The 25927-nt window shown below is 40.6% G+C and overlaps 1 protein-coding gene across 2 annotated transcripts in view; it reads left to right on the top strand.

The window, feature by feature from the left end:
* Nucleotides 1-25927, top strand: part of VAPA (VAMP associated protein A) — a 38378-nt gene that overhangs the window by 3498 nt on the left and 8953 nt on the right. Inside the window, exon 2 of one of the 2 annotated variants that reach the window (XM_074878205.1) lies at nt 17802-17954. The exons of the other annotated variant lie outside the window; for it this stretch is intronic. Within the exon in view, the coding sequence (XP_074734306.1) occupies nt 17802-17954 (153 nt within the window). The remainder of the gene's footprint in view (nt 1-17801; nt 17955-25927) is intronic. 2 annotated transcript variants of the gene reach the window in all.

Here is a 25927-nt window from a genome sequence, read left to right as displayed (position 1 = left end):
GGTCTTCAGCCATATTACTCCTGTAGGTTAGCTTTCTTCTGTATTTTAGTCTAATGTATTTTGTTTAGCTTCTCAGATCTGAAGTTGTTTGGGTTTGTTTAGGACTGGATAGGAAGAATTGAAACATGAGACACTTAAAAGCAACTAATTGAAAGGTGGAACATATGCTGCTTCTTACGGGGGTCTTTCATGTGACACGCATATAATTGTCTGTAGCTCAAGTTTAGTGAAAGTTATGGTAATCTGGAATTGGTTCCTTGTGAGTAAATAAATTTAAATAATTTTTTTAAACAGTTGTGTAGTTAAATGGCAGCACTTGGTTTTCAGTTCAAAGATTTCTAGCATTTTTATGGAAACCTGGTCTTCCTTAAGTCAAAGAAGCCAGTTTTGCAGTTGTAAGTAAGTTGTACTTAAGCTGGTCTTGGATGATGGTCCTTTTTTAAAAAACCTTTGCTAAATCTTTACATCAGTCATAAGACGTGCTTCTGCAACACCTAATTGAAAATCAGCTCTAGTTGATTTGATGAGCCTTGCAGGATTAGTAGACAGTGTTCAGAATTTGAATTTAATGTGATTCAGAGGTCTCTGACTAGCAATAGTCAGACAATATAAAAGTATCTCAATATTCTAAATTGATATCCTTTATTGAAGTTCTTGCTTACAGGTGTGTGAAATCCAGTTATGTTACCTTTGTAAATGTCTCAAAATAATGAGGCACCCTTTTCCTTTTTTTTGTTTTGTTATTACCTTGAGGCCAGAAATAAGTCAGCAAATAAGTAGACTAAAATCAACTTTTGAGCATGTCTGTATGTAGCAAATTTTCCCTTTGATGGTTTGAGTTACTGGGAGAGATCGGTATAACAGATGATGTTTAATTTCTGATTATTCTGTTTCATAATCTGGGATTGTTAGCCACAATATGGCTCATTCTGAAATGGAGATTTCAACAACCTTTTAAATAATATTGCTGTAGCTTATTTTGTAATCATTGCACTGCCATTGGTAACATTGAAAGCCACAGGCTATGTGTTGCTGCAAATCGAGAAGGTGGAATTTGAAGGTAAAAATAGCTCAACGTTAAATGCATCCCCTGCCCTCAAGGTCTGTTGCCAGAATTGGCCCAGGATATCTTTTAGTGTAGGCAGGGTTTGAAGTCCTCAGATGGGATCTTACTGCCTTATTTGTGTGTGTCTTGATTATGTCAAATTTTACTCCTGTTTTCACTATTCAGAGTACCAGCAAGTTTGTGATGTCCCAGCTTTCTAAGATAGGTTAGAAAAAGGCGATTGGGATGTCAATTTTCTGGTATCTTCATTCAAGAACGTTTTTGAAACTAAACAGTAGGAGTGCAGAGGAGAAAACCTGGTTGTGATTACTTAGCACAGTTTTGGCTTTTTGGTACTTTGAAATGATTCCATTTAAGTTGATGTTTTTGCTGTCTGAGTATTGTGTAATGACAACGATTGAACATCCCATAGAATGACTCAGTATTCAACAAGTAGTCTTTGACTTTCTTTTTTAAAAAAATCCAAGAAGGATTCCTGGAATTGTTTACTCTTCCTATATATGTGTACTTCTATCCATTGTGTCCTGGCTTAAATATGATATTTGTTGGTATTTAAAACTTGTTTTTTTCATGATAGGTATTAATGAAAATTGAGACACAAAATGATTGGTGGGAGTGTGTTGAGGAAGAGAAGGAAAGATAACTTTTTTACTAGGTGTTGCTTACAAGGTGATATTATGTTAATACATACGTCTATCACAATGTTACAGTACATTTAAAACTGACTAATAAAAAGGGAGTTGTATTGATCTGTGAAGTCAGGCATATTGTAGGTGTTAGATGATATTTTGGCACCCATAATTTGTCATTTGTTTTAAGATTCAATAATGGAGAATTTTCCTGTGATGACAGAGGTATACAGCAGGAAAGATTTTGAAGTTTTGTCTGTTATCTGCAATTTGTAGAACTCTGTTTTACTTAACATCGCATTTTCACTAAACAGAGAAACACTGTCCAAACCTCACTGTCTTGTATGTCTAGTGTAGTCACTGGTATAAAAGCTTCACCTTTACATTGTAATTAGTATAAAGTGCCTACTCGTTCTGCTTGTTGATAGCCTGAGCAAGTGTTCTAGATCACCGTGATACATCATTATTAATATTGTAAAAAATACTGCATTATACAGGAACACTGTACCATTGTTCAAGGCCAAGTTGAAAAGTAGAAACTTACCATGAACAAAAGGAGCTATTTTATGCATCAGTTAATAGGCCTGAATATTTAGTGCACTGACTGTCCATTGTGGTATTATAAATTGTTCCTGTTTTGGCTTGGCTGTGGTTTGTGAATATGTTTTACTTTCTAACCAACTTTGTCTTTGGGAGGTGTTTGTTAACCAGATTTTTGTGACCATCAGTCATTAAAGGGTTATTACATGCTCAGTTTACAAGCCATAAATTCAAGTTGGAAAAGGCTGCTGGAGAGAACTTGCTGTGTGTAAAGTGGAAAAAAAAAATCACTGACTAATTAGAGAAGTATTAAATTTTCCAGTGTCAAAGTTGTCAAATTACAAGGCTTTTATTGTCAGATGAGCCAGATAAGTGTGTATAAGCTAATTTCTTTAAAAAAAAAAAAAAAGATTGGCAAAATGACTCCACTCAGATAATTTCTGATGTGGTATTGTTAAAAATGCAGAAACACAAGTTAGAATGTTAGTAATTTTGTTTTCCTTAAGACTTTAAGTCTTACTACCTTGCATAGCAATCTTGGCCTCTTTAGCTTCTCTTGCCTCTTAGTGTTGTTGGTTTTATATCCTATGCAGTTATTTCATTGCATTGTAAACTATTTGGCAATGTAGATGTCATATTTCATTTTATGGTTTGAAAGTGTTTAGAAATACATGGTTATGTAAATTAAATATTTTCAATTTATTTCTTTATGAACAAGATCTTGAGAGTTAAGATAGTTTGGTAAATATTATCCTGGTGTAGGACTTCAGGTGTTTGGTTTTTAATAACATGAGTAAGGAAGAAAAGAAAAAGAAAAATAGTTATTTGTCTGAATTTTAAAAAGATAGTCACATCAGAATTTTTCCCTCCTGTGTTTCTCAAAATGTGGTCTCACTTGGAGTAATTATTAATTTGACACTTCAATGCTTGAATAGGTCTGACCTCGATAGTGTGCAAAGCCTTAGAGGAAAGAATAATTAAAGATGTGAAGGAAAATGGAACATGGAATAAAATGCAGCATGAGAGTCCTGGGTAGAATGTGCCAGTCTGATCTGAGACCTCCTCTTCTCTCTTTCTCTGTCTCATTTTTCATCTCTTCTATGTGTATCCCCTAAACAAAGTCTGATCTTACCACTGGATTTACTGCATGTCATTACATCATTTCATGGACTCATAGAGTGGTTTGGGTTGAAAGTGACCTCTAAAGATCACCTAGTCCAATTCCCCTTCAATGGGCAGGGGCATCTTTTACTAGATCAGGTTGCTCAAAGCCCCGTCCAACCTGGCCTTGAACACTTCCAGGGATGCTTTTCTGGGCATCCTGTTCCAGTGTCTCACCAGCCTCATCATAAAAAATTTCATCATAATGTCCAATCTAAGCCTACCCTCTTTCAGTTTAACTCTGTTGCCCCTTGTCCTGTCACTACAGGCCCTGTAAGGAGTCTTTCTCCATCTTTCTTATAAGCCCCCTTTATATATTGAAAGGCCACAATAAGGTCTCCCTGGAGCCTTCTCTTCTTTGACCTGAACAACCGCAACTGCCTTAGCCTTTCTTCACAGGAGAGGTGTTCTAGCCCTGTGACCATTTTTGTGGCCCTCTTCTGGATGCCACTCTAACAGTTTCACATCTGTCTTGTACTGGGAGCCCTAGAGCTGGACACAGCACTCCAGGTGGGATCTCATGAGAGTGCAGTAGAGGGGAACAATCACCTCCTTGACCTGCTGGCCCATCTTCTATTTATGCAGCCCAGGATATGATTGGCTTTCTGGGCTGTGAGCACACAATGCTGGCTCATACTCAATTTTTCATCCACCAGTATCCCCAAGTTCTCCTCAGGGCTGCTCTCAACGCCTTTGTCTCCCAGCCCGTACTGATACTGGGGATTGCCTTGACCCACGTGCAGGGCCTTGCACTTGGCCTTGTTGAACTTCATGAGGTTTGCATATGCCCACCTCTCAAGCCTGTCAAGGTCCCTCTGGATGCCATCCCTTTCCTCACGCCGATCAACATCACCACTCAGCTTGGTGTCATCTGCAGACTTGCTGAGGGTGCACTCAATCCCACTATGTCATTGATGAAGACATTGAATAGTCTTCGTTGGTCTCAGTATGGATCCTTGAGGGATATGACTTGTTACTGGTTCCCACTTGGACATTGAGGCATTGACTGTAGCTCTTTGGATGTGACCACCCAGCCAATTCCTCATCCATCTAATAGTCCATCCATCAAACTCGTATCTCTTCAATTCAGAGGTAAGAATGTTGTGGAGGACTGTATCAAAGGCCTTACAGAAGTCCAGGTGGATGACATCCATAGCTCTCCCCTTGTCCACTGATGCAGTCATTCCATCATAGAAGGCCACTAGGTTAGTCAGGCATGATTTGCCCATGTTGAAGCCATGTTGGCTGTCTCTAACTCCCTGTCTTCCATATGTTTTGAAATCTCTTCCAGGAGGGTCTGTTCCATGATCTGAATATTGATTATTTGATACAGAGGCATTTGCAAAACTAATAATAAAGTTCCAGGTAAGAGCTTACTGGAGAAACCTAAGGTGGAGAAGGGATAAGCTGTAAAATAAATTGCAGCACAGCTGTTGGGCTATTGGAGGCTTAATAAGGACATTTCTAAAGGATGGACCAGTGTCGTGTTTGAACTTGGTTTAGAATCTTCGTTAATGACCTTGGTGTGGGTGGGACTGTGCTGGTAGAGCTCATTGGTAATGCAAAGTTAGGAGATGTGGTGAACGTGAAAAAAAAAATTGTGTGTTTGATGCATGCTTATAATAGAACTGCTGTTCTCTCATTTTAGTTGGAAGTGATAAAGAAGTAAAACTAGTGACTGGTACTTAATCACAGGTTTATTGTGAGTGTGAAATAGGGCAAATATGAGATTAGTTTTATAGTGAGGGAAGTATTAATGCCAAGGTTTATGGCATTGATGAAGCTTTATCTGAATGCATCCCTGGCAACACCTAGTCAGAGAAAATGAACCCAAATGGAAATGGTGCAAAAAAAAATAGTTATTAACATAAGTGAAGTAGAATAGCTTGGCTTGTTTATCTTGGCAAAATGAAGACTGAAAGGGGATCTGATTGCTATCTATAAATATATCAGAAGAGGTAAGCACTGGGGAAAAGAAAAGCTGTGTAGGCTAAAGGGTAGGGATTGGAACAAAAATGAATTAGCATCAAGTGGCTATGAATGTATTCAGATCATTAGAAACCAGTTGAATTTCAGATCTGAATTATGTCAGTTTGAACCAACCTTCTAAAAATTATGTGGGAAAAAATAGTTTTACGTTCATCAGATACCATCTTACAAAATGGCTTGTTTCATATGGACTTTACAAGGCTTCTCCTAGGTCACGAGGTTACAATGTTAACAAGGTTACAGGCTGGAGCGATGGGCTAAGGCCAACTGTATGAGGTTCAATAAGACCAAATGCTGGGTACTGCACTTGGGTCACAACAACCCCCAGCAGCGCTACAGGCTTGGGGAGGAGTGGCTGGAGAGCTGCCAGTCAGAGAGGGACCTGGGGGTGTTGATTGACAGCCGGCTGAACATGAGCCAGCAGTGTGCCCAGGTGGCCAAGAAGGCCAATGGCATCCTGGCCTGTATCAGCAATAGCATGGCCAGCAGGGACAGGGAAGTGATCTTACCCCTGTACTTGGCACTGGTGAGGCCGCACCTCGATTACTGTGTTCAGTTTTGGGCCCCTCACTACAAAAAGGACATTGAATTACTCGAGCGTGTCCAGAGAAGGGCAACGAAGCTGGTGAAGGGTCTGGAGCACATGTCGTACGAGGAGCGGCTGAGGGAACTGGGGTTGTTTAGTCTGGAGAAGAGGAGGCTGAGGGGAGACCTCATCGCCCTCTACAACTACCCGCAAGGAGGTTGCAGAAAGCTGGGGATGAGTCTCTTTAACCAAGTAACAAGCGATAGGACAAGAGGGAATGGCCTCAAGTTGCGCCAGGGAAGGTTTAGACTAGATGTCAGGAAGTATTTCTTTACAGAACGGGTTATTAGGCAGTGGAATGGATTGCCCAAGGAGGTGGTGGAGTCCCCATCCCTGGAGGTGTTTCAGAGTAGGGTCGACATAGCGCTGAGAGATATGGTGTAGATGGGAACTGTCAGTGTTAGGTTAATGGTTGGACTAGATGATCTTCAAGGTCCTTTCCAACCTAATTGATTCTGTGATTCTGTGAATGTTCTTGAAAGTTTGGTAGGACAATGGTGATACCTAATTATGTACTTAAGATAGAAGCTGGTATGTCATGTTGCATTCCAAGACATTAGAATAGCTTGACTGAGATGCGTTAAATGTTTTTTTCTTTGTAAGAAGGGATGCTCATAAATTTAAAAATCATACACATAGGAGTAACTGCTCCATAGGTGAACTTAGTAGACATAATTCATAGGAGTATGATGTTGATTCAACATGTTTAACATGTTAACAGTATGATGTTAATATGGCCGCTAAATCTAGTAGACCCAATGAAAGTAGAAGCCATTTGGTTTTTAATTTGGGTATCTACTAGACATGTTCCATGTTGCAGCTCAAGTTAGAACTCTAGCCGCTTCTACAGCGGTGAGCTGAGTGGTCCCGGGGAGCGTGGCTGCATTAGCTCGGCTCAGTACCATGTTGTAGTGAGGGAATGGAGTTTGTGATCCTGTCTGAGTGACAAGACTGTGATGGAATGCAGCTTTTATTTAAAGCAGGTGTTTGTTTTCCTGAGTGACTGTAGGATATGCTGTACTTGGCTTTCGGAGATTTGGTAGATGGAGACCTGTAGTCTGTGCTTCTGAGAATGAAAGGTCACCCTGAAACTGAAGCGAGCTGTTTGTGTCTTTGGGAGATATTCCAGTATTAGCTAGACCTGTCTATAGGAAATTTTCATGTCTGATATATAAGCCTATTTAGACCGGGCTCTGTGTTATGTGCTGAGGTTGGACACTGTCTAACAGCCAAAAGCCTGAAACTGGTTTTTTTGGAAAGAACTTTCTGGGCTTTTGTCCACACTTGGAGAAGTGTGAAGTTGATGTACTTTTAAAGTTACTTTGTTAACACTGGTGGGATACTACTTGCAAGGAAACTGGTGAAAATCACAAAAGCTCTGGTGTTCTGTTTAATGTTTGAGTCTGGCCTCTGATACCTGGTTCTTGGAGCACACTGGGAAAAGTGCTAAGTAACAGCTTTTGCTCAGGTCTTCTGTGGAAAGACTGATTTTCTGTGCCACTACAGCTGTCATCTGAGATGATTACAAATATTCTCATTACTGCTATAGAGTTTGAAGATTATCTTATGTTGCAATTCAGATCAGAAAGGTGTATCCAGTTGGAAATTTTGTACTTGAGGATGCATACATATTTTAAGCTGCTGAATATTTGAATATTTTAAACAGCAGACCTGGGCTTTTCAGCATCACTGAAGCCTTTTGTAAGCTATAGCAGGTTAAAATACAAAGCAAGTTTAAAGGGAAAAAGAAAGGGAAAAGTTACTTGTTTATTTAGTTTTGTTGTTCAAATCTGCTAGTAGTCTTTGAAATCTAAGAGCCTTTGTAATTATCAAATTGATTAGGTATCCTACCTTATTCAAGTAAAGAGAATAGTTGCTCCAGCAGGAAGGGTTTATAACACAGCCCTTACTGAACTAAATTGTTAATACTGCATGTTACTGAACGATTGCTTTTACATATTACTTAGTTGTTTTAGGACTTTGGGGATAATTTCCTGTTTCAAATGTTCATGTTTAGCAGTAGTAAAATGTTTCTAGTGCTTTTGTTATTTCTGTGGTGAGAGTGCTTTGGGATGAATAATACTTTATCATTAGACTGTTAAGACTATCCTGGTAGAATTATGAGCCACCAAATTTAGTATGCTCTTGATGTGTATTTGGCTAGAATAACAGTGTATCCCAATAAAGCTAGATTGCAAGTAAGGAATTCATAATAATGTGGAGGTTAAGGTGAGTTACAAAGATGCCTTTGAGGTTAGTAACATGACAGTTCTTCAGTAATGGCACTCTTTTGATAGGAAAAATATCCAGAGTAGACATATGACTGAGCTGGACACCGACTGCTATGTTTTAAAGCTTAAACTAAATACAAGCATTAATATATTTGGACAACTTATTCCATGTTATACCATCTTATTAGTAGTGGTTTTTGTTGTTGTTGAGGCTAAACAAACCATTGTCATATTTAACAGTAAATACAGGACAATCTCCTTTTAGCCGGTATTTTATCTAATATATAAAGTAGATAAAGTTATCTTTACCAGAATTCATGGTAATCATCTGTGGCTGTACTTTACCATTGAGATAGATGCTTATTGCATTTTTACTGTTTTTTGGCGACTAGCAACATGTCAGTAACAAGCTGGAGTGAATACGAAATTTTGATCCAGAAACAAAATGTAAGAAAACAAATTGTTTGTTTTGTCTGTTTGAAGTGCCACTCCATTGTATTCCTGTGTTTTGTCCATCAGACTGGCAAGCAAAAGGTTTCAATTCCTGTTTCACATAAAAAGGAAGCCTAAAGAGGGTAGGAGCAAGGACAGATAGCCTGGGAGGGGTACAGGGGAATTCTCCGAGCAGCCGGGGATCAGGTTAGGAAAGCTAAAGCCCTACTAGATAGAATTAAATCTGGCCAGGGACATCAAGGGCAACAAGAAAAGCTTCTGTAGGTGCATTGGTGGTAAAAGCAAGACCAGAGACAATGTGGGCCCTCTCCGGAAGGAAATAAGAAAGCTGGTTACGTGGAATATGGAGAAGGCTGAGGTGCTCAGTGACCTTTTTGACTCAGTCTTCATGGACAAGTGCTCCAACCACACTGCCCAAGTTGCGGAAAGCAAAGGTGGGGACTGGGTGAATGAAGAACCACCCACTGTAGGAGAAGATCAGGTTCAGGACCATCTAAGCAACCTGAAGGTGCACAAGTCCATGGGACCTGATGAGATGCACCTGTGGTTCCTGAGGGAACTGGCGGATGAAGTAACTAAGCCCCTACCCATCATATTTGAGAAGTTGTGGCAGTTGGGTGAAGTTCCCACTGACTGGAAAAGGGGAAACATAACCCCCATTTTTAAAAAGGGAAAACCAGAAGACCTAGGGAACTACAGGCCAGTCAGTCTCACCTCTGTGCCTGGCGAGATCACGGAGTGGATCCTCCTGGAAACTGTGCTAGGACACGTGGAAGATAAGGATTTTGGTGATTGGTGACAGCCAACGTGGCTTCACTAAGGCTAAATCGTGCCTGACAAATTTTGTGCCCTTCTATGGTGGGGTTACAGCGTTGGTGGAGAAGGAAAGAGCAACTGATGTCATCTACCTGGAGTTGTGCAAAGCTTTTGACACTGTCCTGCATGACATCCTTGCCTCTGAATTGGAGAGACATGGATTGAGGGATGGACCATTTGGTGGATAAGGAATTGGCTGAATGGTCGCACTCAGAGAGCTGTGGTTAATGACTCGATGTCCAAGTGGAGAGCAGTGATGAGTGACGTTCCTCAGGGGTCAATGTTGGGATCGGGTGGTGTTTAACATCTTTGTTGGTGACATGGACAGCGGGATTGAGTGCACCCTCATCAAGTTTGCTGACAACACCAAGCTGTGTGGTGCGATTGCCACACTGGAGGGAAGGGATGGCATCCAGAGGGACCTTGACAGGCTTGAGAGGTGGGCATATGCAAACCTCATGGAGTTCAACAAGGCCAAGTGCAAGGTCCTGCATGTGGGTCGAGGCAGATCCATGCACAAATACAGGCTGGGTGGTAAGTGGATTGAGGGCAGGCCTGTGGAGAAGGACTTGTGTATTGGTGGATGAAAAACTGAATCTGACCCAGCCGTGTGCGCTTGCAGGCCAGAAGGCCAATCGTATCTTGGTCTGCATCAAGAGAAGTGTGACCAGCAGGCTGAGCTCTTGTGAGACCCCACCTGGAGTGCTGTGTCCAGCTCTGAGGTCCCCAGCATAAGAAGGACATGGACCTGCTTGAGCGGGTCCAGAAGAGGCCATGAAGATGATCTGGGGGCTGGAGCACCTCCCTTATGGGGACAGGCTGAGAGAGTTGGGGTTGTTCAGCCTGGAGAAGAGAAGGCTCAGGAGAGACCTTGTAACAGCCTTCCAGTACTTAAAGGGGGCCGACAGGAAAGATGGGGAGGGAGTCTTTATCAGGGAGTGTAGGGATAGGATGAGGGGTAATGGCTTTAAGCTGCAAGAGGTTTGATTTAGATTAGAGATAAGGAAGAAATTCTTTCCTGTGAGGGTGGTGAGACACTGGAACAGGTTGCCCAGAGAAGCTGTGGATGCCCCCTCCCTGGCAGTGTTCAAGGGCAGGTTGGTCGGGTCTTTGAGCAGCCTGGTCTAGTGGAAGGTGTCCCTGCCCATGACAGGGGGGTTGGAACTAGGTGGTCTTTATGGTCCCTTCCAACTGAAACCATTCTATGATTCTTATACCACCCCCGGTAAAGCATTCATGCCAGCATCTACACAGTCACCTCTGTTGAGATGTGTAGCCATATATAGGCTCTGCTTGGCCTTTTGACAGGGGAAGATGAACTATTAGGATTAAAAAATGGGCATTGTTTCAGCATTTTTTGGAAGAGAAGGAAAAATCTTTGACAGGTACACCATCAGCATGGATGCAGACAGCATGTCATTGTGGGGAACTCAGATAAAATTTGATGTTACCCTTGGTAAACATTGCTAGCCTAGAATCAGCCTTCAGGAGCTGTGGACATTGAGGTGCGTCAGCTGTCTTATAAAGCCTTTTTTGCATTCTGACATTTACGTGCAGGTTGATGATAAAACTAATAACTGTTTCTCAAGGGTAGAATAAGAAGTGAAAGATTCTGTATTATTGCTCTAATATATGGATATCTACCTGAGGGCATGGTTATTTGTAGGTATTATTAATTTTGTACCTTTATCCACTGATTTACTTTAGAAAGTATTTCTTTACAGAACGGGTTGTTAGGCGTTGGAATGGGCTGCCCAGGGAGGTGGTGGATTCCCCATCCCGGGAGGTGTTTAAGAGTAGGGTCGACATAGCGCTGAGGGATATGGTGTAGTTGGGAACTGTCAATGTTAGGTTAATGGTTGGACTGGATGATCTTCAAGGTCTTTTCCAACCTTGATGATTCTGTGATTATCCCTGATTATTGAGACCTATAACGTTGAAGTATTAATCCTTGAAACTGAAGCTGTTATGCTTCATAGACTGAATAATTTTAACACAGGTGATTTGTTAAGAGTTGGAATTTTTCTTCCAGTTGAAGAAGGTATTTGAATGATCATGGTTTTGATACTTTGAGAGGAAGGAATTATGTTCATTGGCTATGCATGTTATGGATTCTCTTCAGATTGTTTTCACAGACGTCTGAATATTAATTTCTTAAAACTAATTTATGGAAATAAACAGCATTCCTCTCACTGTCTTTTGTGTCAGCTGTGTCACCTATGTTTTTTTCAGAAAACACTGTAAAATTCCTTTTGGAGCAATTAAGTGCTTTGTGTATATTTTAAGATTAGTTTTCTTACCTGACAGTCAAGGTAGTTTTGACTTGCTGCAGAACACTGGTCTTTCATTTTTAGACATCTTTCCTTCAGTGGTGGAAGATGATCAGGTCAGGGAATACTTAAGTAAACTGGATATACCGAAGTCCACGGGCCCTAATGGAATGTACTCATGAGTGCTGAGGTTGCTGGCAGATGGAGAAACAGGCTGACAGGAACCTTGTGAGGTTCAACAAGTGTGAAGTCCTGCAGCTGGGGAGCAGCAACCCCTCCAGGCACCAGTACAGGCTGGGCTCTTGACTAGCTGGAGAGCAGCTTTGCAGAAAAGGCCCTGGGGGTCCTGGTGGGCACCAGGTTGACTGTGAACCAGCAATGTGCACTTGCTGCAATGGCCAGTGGTATCCAGGGCTGCATTAGGAGTGTTGCCAGCTGGTCAAGGGACGTGATCCTTCCCCTCTGCTCAGCACTGGTGAAGCCACAACTGGAGTGCTGCGTCCAGTTTTGGGCTCCCCAGTACAAGAGAGACAGGGACATACTGGAGAGAGTCCAGTGAAGGGCCACCAAGTTGATGAAGGAGCTGGAGCACTTCTCCTATGAGGAGAGGCTGAGAGAGCTGGGACTGTTCAGCCTGGAGAAGAGAAGGCTCAGGGGGATCTCATCATCACACGTACTTGAAGGGAGGGTGCAAAGAGGACAGAGCCAGGGTCTTTACAGTGGTGCCCAGTCACAGGACCAGAGACAATGAGCACAACCTGAAACACAGGAGGTCCTCTCTGAACTTCAGGAAACACTTTTTTTTTTTACTGTAAGGATGACTGAGTGCTGGCAGAGGTTGCCCAGGGAAGCTGTGGAGTCTCCATCCTTGGAGATATTCAAAAGTTGTCTAGACATGGTCCTGGGCAACTGACTCTGGGTGTTTCTGCTTGAGCAGGGGGTTTGGCCCAGATGACCTCCGGAGGTCCCTTCCAACCTCAACCATTCTGTGATTGCTATGTCAAATGATGGGAAAGAAAAACAATTACATTTTGGCCTAATTAAAAATTCTTTATTACATTGTATGAATGGCGATTACATGGGGCTATGTTAATTTGCCTTTATTCCATTGTTACTTCTAATTCTAGCAGAATGAGTTGATGGAGATCTTACTCTGTTCCTGTCAGGTCTATTGTAAAAGTCAGTTACTTCTCAAAATTTGTCTTGCTGGCTTTATATTATTACCGCTAGTTTTTATCCTGCTGACTTTTAACTCCTTCATCTTTCATTAGGGCTCAAATTGGCAAATGCAGTAAATGATCTTTCTTTGTCTGCCCAGCCTGACTTGAATATGCACTGAAAGAAAACTACCCTGCCTGAGTTTGTTTCAGTAAAGATGCCTTGAAGTGCTCTGTATGTTTCAAGTGTTCTTGGAATTTCAGAGGTGATGAAGCAGTTGTGAAAAAGCATCCCACTTAAAGCATATAATCCCAATAGTTTTTGAAGTTAGCACTGTAACTTACACGTCTTAAGGAGTTTGGATTCCTTTTGCCAGTCTGTGTACTTTTTAAATGTGTACTTACATTGTTTTTAGATGTGGTTGAATATCTCACTTTACTGTGCCAGTTTACAGCTTAAATAAACTTTAGTTCCATGCATGAAATAGAGTGCTTTCTGGCAGAGTCGGCTTAGGTATTAGCTTTTATAACAGCTACAATTCAGTGTCTTAAATCAAAGGGGACAATATACTTAACACTTAAGCGTTTCATCTAAAATGTTGTTGAATTTGTTTAATAATGCATGCTCATTTTTGTACAACTCTACAAGTTATCTGCCTGCTAATTATCAAAGATTTTATGTAATTTAATGAAATGATAATTTCTTATCCAATTTTAGGTAGAGGTGATATTCTGTGACAGGCTCTGTGTGTACATTATGGCAGCCTTAGTAATTTTGAATGGAGCTTCTTGATAACCAAACCTGTCCACTTCTCAGAAGTTCTTTGTTTGTTCCATACTACCAACAGCTAGAGATACTAACAGTGATCTCAACTTTCCTAGGGATACCACAGGCTGAGGTTTGTCTAAGCTCTTCCTTCCCGCTCTAGAAAGACATATTCAAGTTGTAATTTTTTCCCTTATGTTTGACCATCCCAGGTGGTAGGAAGTTGACTTTTGGAGCCAAGGAACTGAAGGAGACCTGAATTTGAAGAGAAGATTACACTGTTGATCAAAAAGATCTCTGTACAGGTCCTACCTATTCAGTAATACATAGCATTTTGTTTTTACTGCAGTGTAACTGGCAAGCCTGTGGCAAGCCAGGAAACTTGGCACTGTGTTTCAGCAGTGGAAGCTGTCTGTGCAGAATCTGCCCACTAGTTGCTGTAGTCCGAGATGCATAGTTGCCAGAGGCAACCCTGACATTAGTGTTACAGTGGCTGCACTGTAAGATTGCCGAAATAGAAATTCAGTACATAATGGTTTTGGAGATCTCTAGTATCTCTGAGTGTGGTTAGGCAGGTGTTTGTCATTCCTTTCTAAGGCCTTCATAAGTCAAAAACCCAGGAAAGATCTCTGCATCGATTGTCACTGCTCCATTCAAAACAGTTGGAATAACCTGGCACTCTCACAATTTTTATTCTAGGAAGATGCTGTAATTGGTGTCATGAACTTACACGGCTAAGTGGGTTGCTGAACTCCCTGTCCCTTTTAAAGTAGCTCTGACTCCCAGAGGTTGTTAGATTGAAATTACAATAAAGCAACGATCTTCTGTCATTGGACATCATAGTTACATCAATATAGCTTGAGGATTTTATTAAATTACCACAGCTTCTGAAAACCCTAGTTGTAGATCTAGAAGTCCATTGTCATAAGTTGTGCAAATATGAAAGATAGTCTTAAGCAGTTTATGGTGGAAGTATTTGGCAAACAACAGTAGATGAGTACTCATGAGGTATTTTGTGTGGTAGGTACAGTTAGACACGAGCCTGTCTGAGGTTTTAAGTGCTCAAATAAAAACCATCTTTGGCCTGGTTGCCATGCAAGCAGCGAGATGTTCTTTTTGAGAGTATAAGCCTGTCCTAGTGTAGCTGTGTTTTCTGAGATGGAGTTGGCATCCATTTGTCCATCTTGGTGCATGTGCAGAATGCCTGTGTCCATCTATGTACTTTTCCTTGTTTAGATGTGGCCTGTGTGGCGTGGCCTAAAACGTTTCTCCTTCCTGGTTGTCCCTCTCCCCCCCACTTCTCTTGGTTTTCGCAAGGAACTGTCATGATTTAGGGTTTTGCACTCAGGCTGTTAGTACCAGCTTGTACTTTTTTTTCTGCACTCCCCCGACGGTAGTGGTATTTATGTTTGTGTGAGTGGGAACTCCAGAATCCTCTTCTGCTGTTGCATGGTTTCTTTTTTGAAGGATATGTCATGCTACTTTAGCTCGTGCAGCTCCTTTGAATGGTAATAGATACATTTTTCTGATTTACTATCTTTGTGTCTGCTCCTTCCTGTCCATACTCAGATCAGTACTGTCTGTTGGTGCTGACTACCAAAATAGCTGGGTTCTGCAGAAACAGTGAAATTCAGTCATCTTTTCCTTTTGTGCACCAGTTTGTTACCCGCTATGTATTAAATCTCATGGTTGCAAGTCTTGAGAGGCTTTATACATCTTTTTTTCTTTAAATCTTTTAGAAAGCAGGTGACAGAAGGGTGCTTTAGACCTTAAAAAAGATTTCAGTCCACTCTGAAAGAAATATCTGACACTAAAAAATGTCCCTGAGATAAAGGCTCTTTTTTGGGAAGTATTCAGGAAATGCAAAGGAGGTCACTGCATTCATGTACCTGGGGAACAAAAGCAGGTTTTTTTTTTTTTTTTTTAATTATCTGTGGTGTTAGAACTGACAGTAAATATCAGAATAATTTGAAGAGTATTTTGAATCCTATCATTATTATGCACTTTGAGGAGACAGGCATGAAGGGACTTTTCATGTCTCAAAAGAAACAGAACATCTTTTTTAAAAAGTTTTAAAAAACAGTTTATCATCAGTTTATAAGTTCACTGCTTTTTTTTGTCTTAAATAAGCTATTTTTGAATAGCATAGCTCCTTTTATTGATGACTGTGCCTTTCAAAATGAGCCTTTGAACTGAGCTTTTTTTCCTTTGAGCAAAGATTCCTTAGTAATAGTAGTTGAGAAGATTGATAAGCAGAGCTCCTCAGGTTGTCTAGAGTTGGAATTAAAAAGAAAACAACGCACAGTTTTGAAAGCCAGATTCAAGTGCTGTATACCGCTGGGCACTGCAAAGGCAATGCCTAAGTGGTTATTAGTAAAGCTCTCAGAATAACTTCCTCAAAAATGTTTGTGTAGCTTGAAAAAATAAATATTTGGTCTTTTCTGAGTGTATCACCAGTCTGAGATTTAGAGGATTATTCAGCTGCCTGATTTTAGTTCTGCTTGTGGTATGGGTGATGGGAGTTATTTTTGGATCACTCTATAAGTAAATGCAACTGGATCCTGCAAGAGGCATCAAGAGGCAAGTGGCAGGAAACTTTGAAGTATTTTTGTAAATCTTCCTCTTGGGGGCTGTGTCACGTTTGCTTGGATAGAGAGGAGTGACTATTTCATCCACTGTATGAAGCAGATTAGAAGTGAAGTTTCAGACAAGTAACAGTTCCTGTTCTCTCTGAAGAGTCTCATTGAATGTAAACCTAGCTCACATGTATCTTCATCTACATCTCGGCAATTCACGTTTTAGTCCTTTATTGATTTGTATCTTGGTGTTTTGTGTCAAGGCTCTGTTTAGCACTCTCTCAAAATCAAGGATTTGGAATGAGAGTTATAGAAGCAAAGACACTGGTCAGATAGTGAGCCCTCTAGTGTAGTAACATGTTTGATAGTGGCCAGTACAGTTTCCTTCAGAGTAGTCTGCCACCTCTGTGGAATAAAGTGTTCAGAAAAGAATTGATTTCCTTTGTCTTATGCAATTAGTGGTTTTATTGTACCTTGCCACTTGTTCATATCACATATATTTTTTCATCCAATTTAATCTAAAGTTTGCTTTCTTTGTGTTTTTTTTTAATGAAAGAGTAGCTGTCATGTTTTCAATACTGATGAAAATTATTTTGTAGTAATTTAATGTGTGTTTTTTAAAGAACTGAAGGCTCTTAAGTTAATGTACACATGAAATATTATTGAATAAATTTCTTGTTCATGTGAAGTTCCTTTTTCTAAGATACATTCTTCTAGTGCCTGTGCAGTCTTGCTTTCAGATGACACAAGCGTAAGGGAGATTAACACAGCTGAGAACACTGTGAACCTTACTTGCTTTTTGTGCTGCTACTGTATGGCATCACACGAAGATGATCTCTCCTGGAAGATGTGCTTTTGCAGCTTGACATTGAAATTATGCCTGTTGTCCGATCCAGTCTTAGATGCAATTCCTATCCTGATGGTTTACATAAACACAATTTAGAGAATACACTGCATTGAATATGTAAATATGACAACTACAGCTTATTTTCTGTGGATCAGTTAGAGTATATGCATAAACAGAGTATCATCTCCCTTGCCTATTTTAAAAGATGAGGTTGATGTCTGTTTCTGTCAAGTCTGTGGCAGCTCAGAAGTGCAACAGAAGTTGAAATCTCAAGAACGGTAGTATGTTTCAATATCACGCCTTTTCTTTCTTTAAACAGTTGAAAGAGTTCCAAAGCATATGTTGCCTCTACTCCTAAATTAAAATTGAGCAAAATTGACTTTTGCATATGACCATTACCTCCTAGGTATTTGAAATGTTAAGAATGATTTGGTAAGATTAGCATATGTATGTATGAACTTCTTGGGCTAGCAGCTTGAGTCTGTAATACTATTTAAGAGTTATTTGTTGATTGCTGTAATGTGTATTATTAGAACTAAGGTGATAGAGTGTGCTTTGCATGTAACAGTATATATGCTTGACAGATGTAAGGTTTAACTTGCTTTTAGAAGTTTGTTGCCATCAAGTTATATTTTAAGAGTAATTTGTACTGTATAAACAGATTTCTTTCCCAGAGATAGATGCATATTTAAAAAAAACCAAACCTTTTTTCAGGTCCCTTTACAGATGTAGTAACTACAAATCTTAAACTACGAAATCCATCAGATAGAAAAGTATGCTTCAAAGTGAAGACCACAGCACCTCGTCGGTACTGTGTGAGGCCGAACAGTGGAATTATTGATCCAGGATCGTCTGTTATTGTTTCAGGTAAAAACAGATATGTACAGTTGTGCATTAGACCTTTTTAGGCCTTTCACAAAGTTCCCTAATGCTTGATCTTAGAGGCTGTATGAAGTTTGTCAGCTTTTTAAAAAAAAAAAACTCCTCTTCTTCATTAGGGCAATGTCAATTTGATGTAGAGCTGCAATGATCCATGACAAATCTTCCATACAGAAATATTTGCTGTTTGTCACATTTATTGGCAGCTCTCTAAAAAGGAGGAAAAGAAAGTTGGAAATGGGCAGTGATATTAACAGTACCTTTGCCTTCAGACTTCTATATTCATGCTTTATATCATGAAGTAGGGCATTGTTTGACTGCTCAGATGTGTTTAAAGTTTAACATTTGACGGTTCATTGCATTTAAAAAAAAAAAAAAATTCACAATTGTAGACCAGTTGTTTTGACCATAGTATTTGTCCCTGGACTCTATTGTTTCATAATTCTTCCATTTATCACGGTAGTATATGTGAAGGGGTAATCATTAAATTGCTTTAAAAAACCCGTATTTTCTGTCTTTTTAGGTAGGTGGAGCAGTTTGTAGCCCTTAAACTTGAAAAGAAATCTTGTATGTTCCACTGTAGAGACACTCTCTCCTTATTGTGTTTTTGTTTTTTGGGTAAGGGGATTAAAAAAAAATCCTTAATTTTCAGCAGAGTGTGAGTCCTGAAGCCAGACAATATTTTCTTTTTTTTGCATGAAACTCCATGTAGGTTTGGTTTATGTACTTCATTCTGACAATCCACAGAGTTTTGATAGCTGGTTGTATATAATGGTCCAATCCTATACTGGACTGTACAATGTCAGAAAGACCAGGTGTTAGTAATTGTGGGAGTAGACGTTCTCAAGAAAATGGGAAATGACTAGGTATCAGTCTTCTGATTTGGTAAATGATCTTTGTAGGTCATTCTCCCAATCGTTTTGAGGTAGGAATCTCCAGAATAAAGGGGATTCTCAAACCAGTGACTGTAAGAGGTGAGAAACTCTTTTATTTCTCTGCACCTACCATATTTCCCAACTTGGAGAGAGGGGAATCCTCTTTTTATATGCTGTGGTTTTATAGGTTATAGAGATTACAGGCAATAGGGGTGTGAGCTCCAGGATCTCCCAAGTCTAGAAAGCTGATTTTATAGAACCCTTTGAGAGCTGTAGCAAAGCAAAATGGAAACACGGGGCAATCCTCAGAGCTTTTCAGATTCATATCCTTACACCCTTTGGGAAGTTTAAAAGAATCTTCAGGTGATATGTTCAAATGTTGCAAGGAATAACTCAGGAAAACTTTATGATTGATTAAAAATGTATAGTAACTTTCCTTAAAGGAGAGATACCAGTTTTCTAACCTAATATGATCTGTAGAATGTGATGGAGGGGGGGTTGCCCTCTATGTCAGTGACCAGCTGGAGTGCATGGATGAGGAGTTGGCCGAGAGCTCATGAGTCAGGATTAAAGGGAAGGCAGGGACAGGATATATTATAGTGGGGGTCTGCTACAGACCACCTGACCAGGAAGACTGGGCAGACCAGGCCCTTTATAGACAGACAGGAGCAGCTTCATGTTGGTAAGCCCTGGTCCTCTTGGGGGACTTCAACCAACCCAATATCCATTGGAGGGACAACACAGCAGGACATAAGGAATCCAGGAGGTTCCTGGAACGCATTGATGGTAACTTCGTTCTCCAAGTGACAGAGGAGCCAACAAAGAGAGCTGCTATGCTCGACCCTTTTCTCACCAACAAGGAGGAGCTGGTGGGGAGTGTGAAGCTCAAGGGCAGCCTTGACTGCAGTGACCATGAAATGATGGAGTTCAAGATCCTGAGGGCAGCAAGGAGGGCGCAGTGCAAACTCCCTACCCTGGACTTCAGGAGAGGTGTCTTCAGGGATCTGCCTGGCAGAGTAGCATGGGCTAAAGCCCTGGAGGGAAGAGGGGCCCAAGAAAGCTGGTTAATATTCAAGGATCACCCCCTCCAAGCTCAGGAGCGATGCATCCTGACAAAGAGGAAGTCAGGTAAGACCGCCAGGAGGCCTGTGTGGATGAACAAGGAGCTCCTGGACAAGCTCAAACACAGAAAGGAAGCCTACAGAGGGTGAAAGCAAGGACAGGTAGCCTGGGAGGGATACAGAGAAACCGTGAAGCAGCCAGGGATCAGGTTAGGAAGGCCAAAGCCCTGAAAGAACTAAATCTGGCCAGGGACATCAAGGGCAACAAGAAAAGCTTCTGTAGGTGCATTGGTGGTAAAAGCAAGACCAGAGACAATGTGGGCCCTCTCCGGAAGGAAATAAGAAAGCTGGTTACGTGGAATATGGAGAAGGCTGAGGTGCTCAGTGACCTTTTTGACTCAGTCTTCATGGACAAGTGCTCCAACCACACTGCCCAAGTTGCGGAAAGCAAAGGTGGGGACTGGGTGAATGAAGAACCACCCACTGTAGGAGAAGATCAGGTTCAGGACCATCTAAGCAACCTGAAGGTGCACAAGTCCATGGGACCTGATGAGATGCACCTGTGGTTCCTGAGGGAACTGGCGGATGAAGTAACTAAGCCCCTACCCATCATATTTGAGAAGTTGTGGCAGTTGGGTGAAGTTCCCACTGACTGGAAAAGGGGAAACATAACCCCCATTTTTAAAAAGGGAAAACCAGAAGACCTAGGGAACTACAGGCCAGTCAGTCTCACCTCTGTGCCTGGCGAGATCACGGAGTGGATCCTCCTGGAAACTGTGCTAGGACACGTGGAAGATAAGGATTTTGGTGATTGGTGACAGCCAACGTGGCTTCACTAAGGCTAAATCGTGCCTGACAAATTTTGTGCCCTTCTATGGTGGGGTTACAGCGTTGGTGGAGAAGGAAAGAGCAACTGATGTCATCTACCTGGAGTTGTGCAAAGCTTTTGACACTGTCCTGCATGACATCCTTGCCTCTGAATTGGAGAGACATGGATTGAGGGATGGACCATTTGGTGGATAAGGAATTGGCTGAATGGTCGCACTCAGAGAGCTGTGGTTAATGACTCGATGTCCAAGTGGAGAGCAGTGATGAGTGACGTTCCTCAGGGGTCAATGTTGGGATCGGGTGGTGTTTAACATCTTTGTTGGTGACATGGACAGCGGGATTGAGTGCACCCTCATCAAGTTTGCTGACAACACCAAGCTGTGTGGTGCGATTGCCACACTGGAGGGAAGGGATGGCATCCAGAGGGACCTTGACAGGCTTGAGAGGTGGGCATATGCAAACCTCATGGAGTTCAACAAGGCCAAGTGCAAGGTCCTGCATGTGGGTCGAGGCAGATCCATGCACAAATACAGGCTGGGTGGTAAGTGGATTGAGGGCAGGCCTGTGGAGAAGGACTTGTGTATTGGTGGATGAAAAACTGAATCTGACCCAGCCGTGTGCGCTTGCAGGCCAGAAGGCCAATCGTATCTTGGTCTGCATCAAGAGAAGTGTGACCAGCAGGCTGAGCTCTTGTGAGACCCCACCTGGAGTGCTGTGTCCAGCTCTGAGGTCCCCAGCATAAGAAGGACATGGACCTGCTTGAGCGGGTCCAGAAGAGGCCATGAAGATGATCTGGGGGCTGGAGCACCTCCCTTATGGGGACAGGCTGAGAGAGTTGGGGTTGTTCAGCCTGGAGAAGAGAAGGCTCAGGAGAGACCTTGTAACAGCCTTCCAGTACTTAAAGGGGGCCGACAGGAAAGATGGGGAGGGAGTCTTTATCAGGGAGTGTAGGGATAGGATGAGGGGTAATGGCTTTAAGCTGCAAGAGGTTTGATTTAGATTAGAGATAAGGAAGAAATTCTTTCCTGTGAGGGTGGTGAGACACTGGAACAGGTTGCCCAGAGAAGCTGTGGATGCCCCCTCCCTGGCAGTGTTCAAGGGCAGGTTGGACGGGGCTTTGAGCAGCCTGGACTAGTGGAAGGTGTCCCTGCCCATGACAGGGGGGTTGGAACAAGATGATCGTTAAGGTCCCTTGTAACCCAGACTGTTCTGTGATACTGTTCTGATATTGTACTGTTCTATGATATTGTACTGATATGATAAAATTTCAGTGTTGCTTACCATGGACAATCCAGCATCTTGTGGATGAAAGATCTTTTTGCTGGGTATTGGTTCAGTATTCTAGAGTCAAGCCTACTTTATTTCCGTCTTCAACTTACAGCCATTTTGTCTTAACTGTGTGTTTGATCTGGTATCAGGGATCTTTCCTGTGTATAGTCATGCATCACGGTCAAGATATTTCTGGACTTTCAGGGAATTGAATAGATTGAAGTATGTCACTTGCCTATTGTAAAATGTGTTTTCATAGTTACAAATCATCTTTTTAATACTTTGAATATTTCAGTTTTTTAAATGAGGCAATGTTGGAGCTATAAACAACATTTCAGCCTCAGGTTCACCAATAAAGGGAAAGTGTGTCATACTACTCAAATCTTCAGTTTGCATAGCAGGGAATCTTTGTTTTCCTTTTTTCTGTATTACTGGATTCTCATGCAGTTATTCAACTACAGTGACCCCAAGATGCTTTCATGTGTAGTTAGTTTAGTTACAATGATTCCACAGTGCTTTTCAGAATTAAGTTCTCTTCCCAGAAATGTCAGCTTCATCTTTTTGTTTTTAAGCATATAATTTCTTTTGGGTCACTTGGTAAGCCAAGTACGCAGATAATTTTTCTAGTGACCCACTTTATCTCATTAATCCCTCAACGGAATGTTTTTGGTGCTGACTCATCTTTCGTATAATTAAAAATAGATTTCTCTCACATTGTTGTGCAGAGAAACACCATAGGATACCATGAGCTGAAACTCCATGTTCAGAGCTAAATGTTGATAGTGTTAGCTGTCTTCAGCCTGTATAAATGCATTGTGCTGATTCAGAGTCAAGCCAAGTTTTAAATTCATTGTTTATATGATGCAACAGTCATTTTAAGGAAGTCCATGAGCATTTTGTTTATTATTCAAATGTGAATCACAAGGTAACCTTCTTCAGCCATTTTTATACATTTTTTTCAGAAAATGCTAATTTGGTAAGACCTGTTATTCTTTACCTTGATGCCCTTTATTACCTATTGTTATATCATTTATTGCTTGTTGTTAACTTGTTAACAGTGGTTGCTTGTTGTTGATTTTTCTTTTCAGAATATAATGTGTTATTCTTCTTCCTTAACAACTTGTTACTGTTACTTGTTACTGTTCTTCCTTCTGGTTTTCAGACCCCTTTAAGGTTGGGTTTTTTTGTGGAGATAAAGCCCTCCTAGGCCTGTTAATAAGAGGCTTGCTTTCATAACTGTTCGTTGCAGCTCCCCTAGGTGTGATCTCTGGACTACTCAGGGATTCCAAGAACATGTTGAAAACTGTGGCTTCATATATTAATGAGATTTTTCCATGATTACTTAAAACCATGAGGAGCTTGAAGAACTCTTTGAATTTGTGGATTGTCTTTTTCTGCTGCTTTTCAACTCAGTCAGTTTTTCAGTTGTTACTGAGCGGTCAAAGAACATAAAGTTTATTTAACTAGTTATCCAGGAATTCTGCCAGCAGGTGAAGAAGTTCTCTGATGATGGAAAGCTGGCTTTCAGGTTACTCCATCTGTTCCCCTGGCTTTAGAAAACTGAAGTACTGTGTGCTATTCAGTAGTCTGTTGATGGAACAGTTCTTAGAGATAAATTGCTATAGCATCCGTACCTGAAAGAAGCATTTAGTTTGATCAGTTATGTTTTGGATCACAGTGAGACCAATGATTAAGGAAACTTGGCTTTTTAAACCTTTCCAAATAGGACTGTTTGAAAGCATGTCAAATACTGCAACTCCTTTATGTGCTTTGTCTGTAAAATATACCTGATTCAGACTATTCACTTATCCTTTGATTATGCTGTATGTAACATTTAAGGAAAAAAAAATAAACCATCCTGTAGCAAACACCTGCAGCTTGTAACTAGTGTTTAAGGCCTAAAGTTAGGTGGCAGTGTAATTAAATTTAGAAGTAATTTATTTTCATAGGTGCTAGTAAATTTGGAAAGGCCAAGTTAGTAATTTTGATATTGTACTTTATAAAATAAACTAATGCAGTTCAGTCCTACCGTGAAGAATTTACTCGCTGTGTGAAGGGAAGCATGTTGAACTATAATGAAGATTCAGAATTATGGAAAATATAAATGAATTGTTGTAGCAGTATTGAAGTCTACAGACTGAATTGGTATATGGTATATATGGAAAGATTGTTCAGAGCAGACTGTGTTTTTCCAGCTAAATCAGTATTTCTGCTCTAGCTTTTTCATTGCTGTAAAATAAATAAATATACAGATACCTGTTGATAGGACTCCATAAATGTAATTCTTGGTTTTTTTTTAAATCTGAAACTACTTCAGCTTCTCTTTAATTTTGTGTAAAGATATACTGAACTAGAATTCCCATTCTGTGGAAGAAAAGTGTATGTACACTGGCAAATAATTTATCTGTACAGTTCACTCTTGAGTCCTTGTCCTCTGGTAGATCAAGTTGCAAGTGTAGCCATATACACATATAAATATAATTTGTGTGGTCCTGTTCTCCCATCTGGAGTAAGGCAACTAATTGTCTCTGAGAGAAGACAAGGGGGTGAGCATGATAGTTTGCTTCAGAGTCCACTTCAGACAGATGTTACAGTTGGAGGTGGACTCTGCTGGTTGTGTATCTATCTCTTTGCTTTGGTAGGCCCCCAACACTACTGTAACAAACATTGTGTATTCAGGTATTTCTGCAAACCCTTATATTATGCCCCTGGATATGGAGCTATATCCTATAAAAGTTCAAATCTCCTGGTATGTATCACACACATCATGTTATTTCAGTCCCTTTGAACTAAAGAAACCACACAAAAAATAGTGATGCCAGGGTGACCTGGACAACTGCTATGTGGTGTAAAAACACAGTCTGCTCGTGGATGGCATTGTACAACTTGGATGGATGAAGGTACTGTGCTTCTTTAATTAAATCTTTCATTTAAAAGTATTGTAGCGCTGTAGAAATAATGGAGGCTATAAATACTGTTAGTGATGTAATTTTTTTCACTGAGCTTGTGAACATTTCAAAATAATAACTTCAGAAACATGAGTTTCTGTTCTTGACCAACAGTTTTCAACTTTGGAAAGCTGAAAGTACAGGAAAAAGGTCATTCAGAAAGTCCAAATCTCTTGCATACTCTACCTCTGGTACTTGTAGGACAAACTATGTTGTGTCAAAAATGTCTGTTTTCATCCAGAAGGTGTTTTTTTTTTTTTAAATGTGCATTACAGTACGTTGAAAGCTGAAATTTCAGCAAGAAAATACATAAGATAAAATGCAAGGAGTGGGTATTATGAGTTTTACTTAAATGTTTCACTTAAAGCTGCCTTTACAGGGAATTTGATTTTGAATCCCATCCCTCTTTCTTCACTGATAAAATGTGGTGGAGGCCCAAAACTTGCAATAGAATAAAGTGGAGTACTTCTGGATAAATGTTAACTGTTAGACTGGACTTATGGTTAAGAATGTTAAAACTTGAGTAAAATGTGTAGTGTAGTTAGTACATAACTAATCACTATAATTTTTTTTAAAGAGCTCAGTTTGAAAGTGGATGTATTATTAAAGCCCCAGGCAGCTTCACCTTCTATAATAACAGTAGTTTGAATGAACCATTTTAGTAGTTTTGCTCCCAGCATTAATGCACCTTTAGAAGTCAGTTGAACTTGCCCCACTGCTTGATGGTCTACTGAGGTAGGTTCTCTCTCCTGTTTGTTTTTTTTTCTTTTTCCCCTGAGTAACTATAGTCGTGTGTGCTACAGTTCTTTAACTTTGCATTCACTTAATCATGAAATGTGTTTATTCCAAAGAAAAGTTCTGTGGTGTTTGCTTGGGGGTTTTTTTGTCTTACAGGAGGATCTGGTTGTTCATAGTTGTGTATATGAAATGCCTTCTAGCTATAGTAATTATGGAAATAATCATGTCAGCTACACCAGACT

Source organism: Strix uralensis, chromosome 1 (assembly GCF_047716275.1).
Source record: "Strix uralensis isolate ZFMK-TIS-50842 chromosome 1, bStrUra1, whole genome shotgun sequence".
Lineage (NCBI taxonomy): Eukaryota > Metazoa > Chordata > Aves > Strigiformes > Strigidae > Strix > Strix uralensis.
Note: the sequence above shows the minus strand (reverse complement) of the source record. Positions and strands in the feature narration are given on the sequence as shown.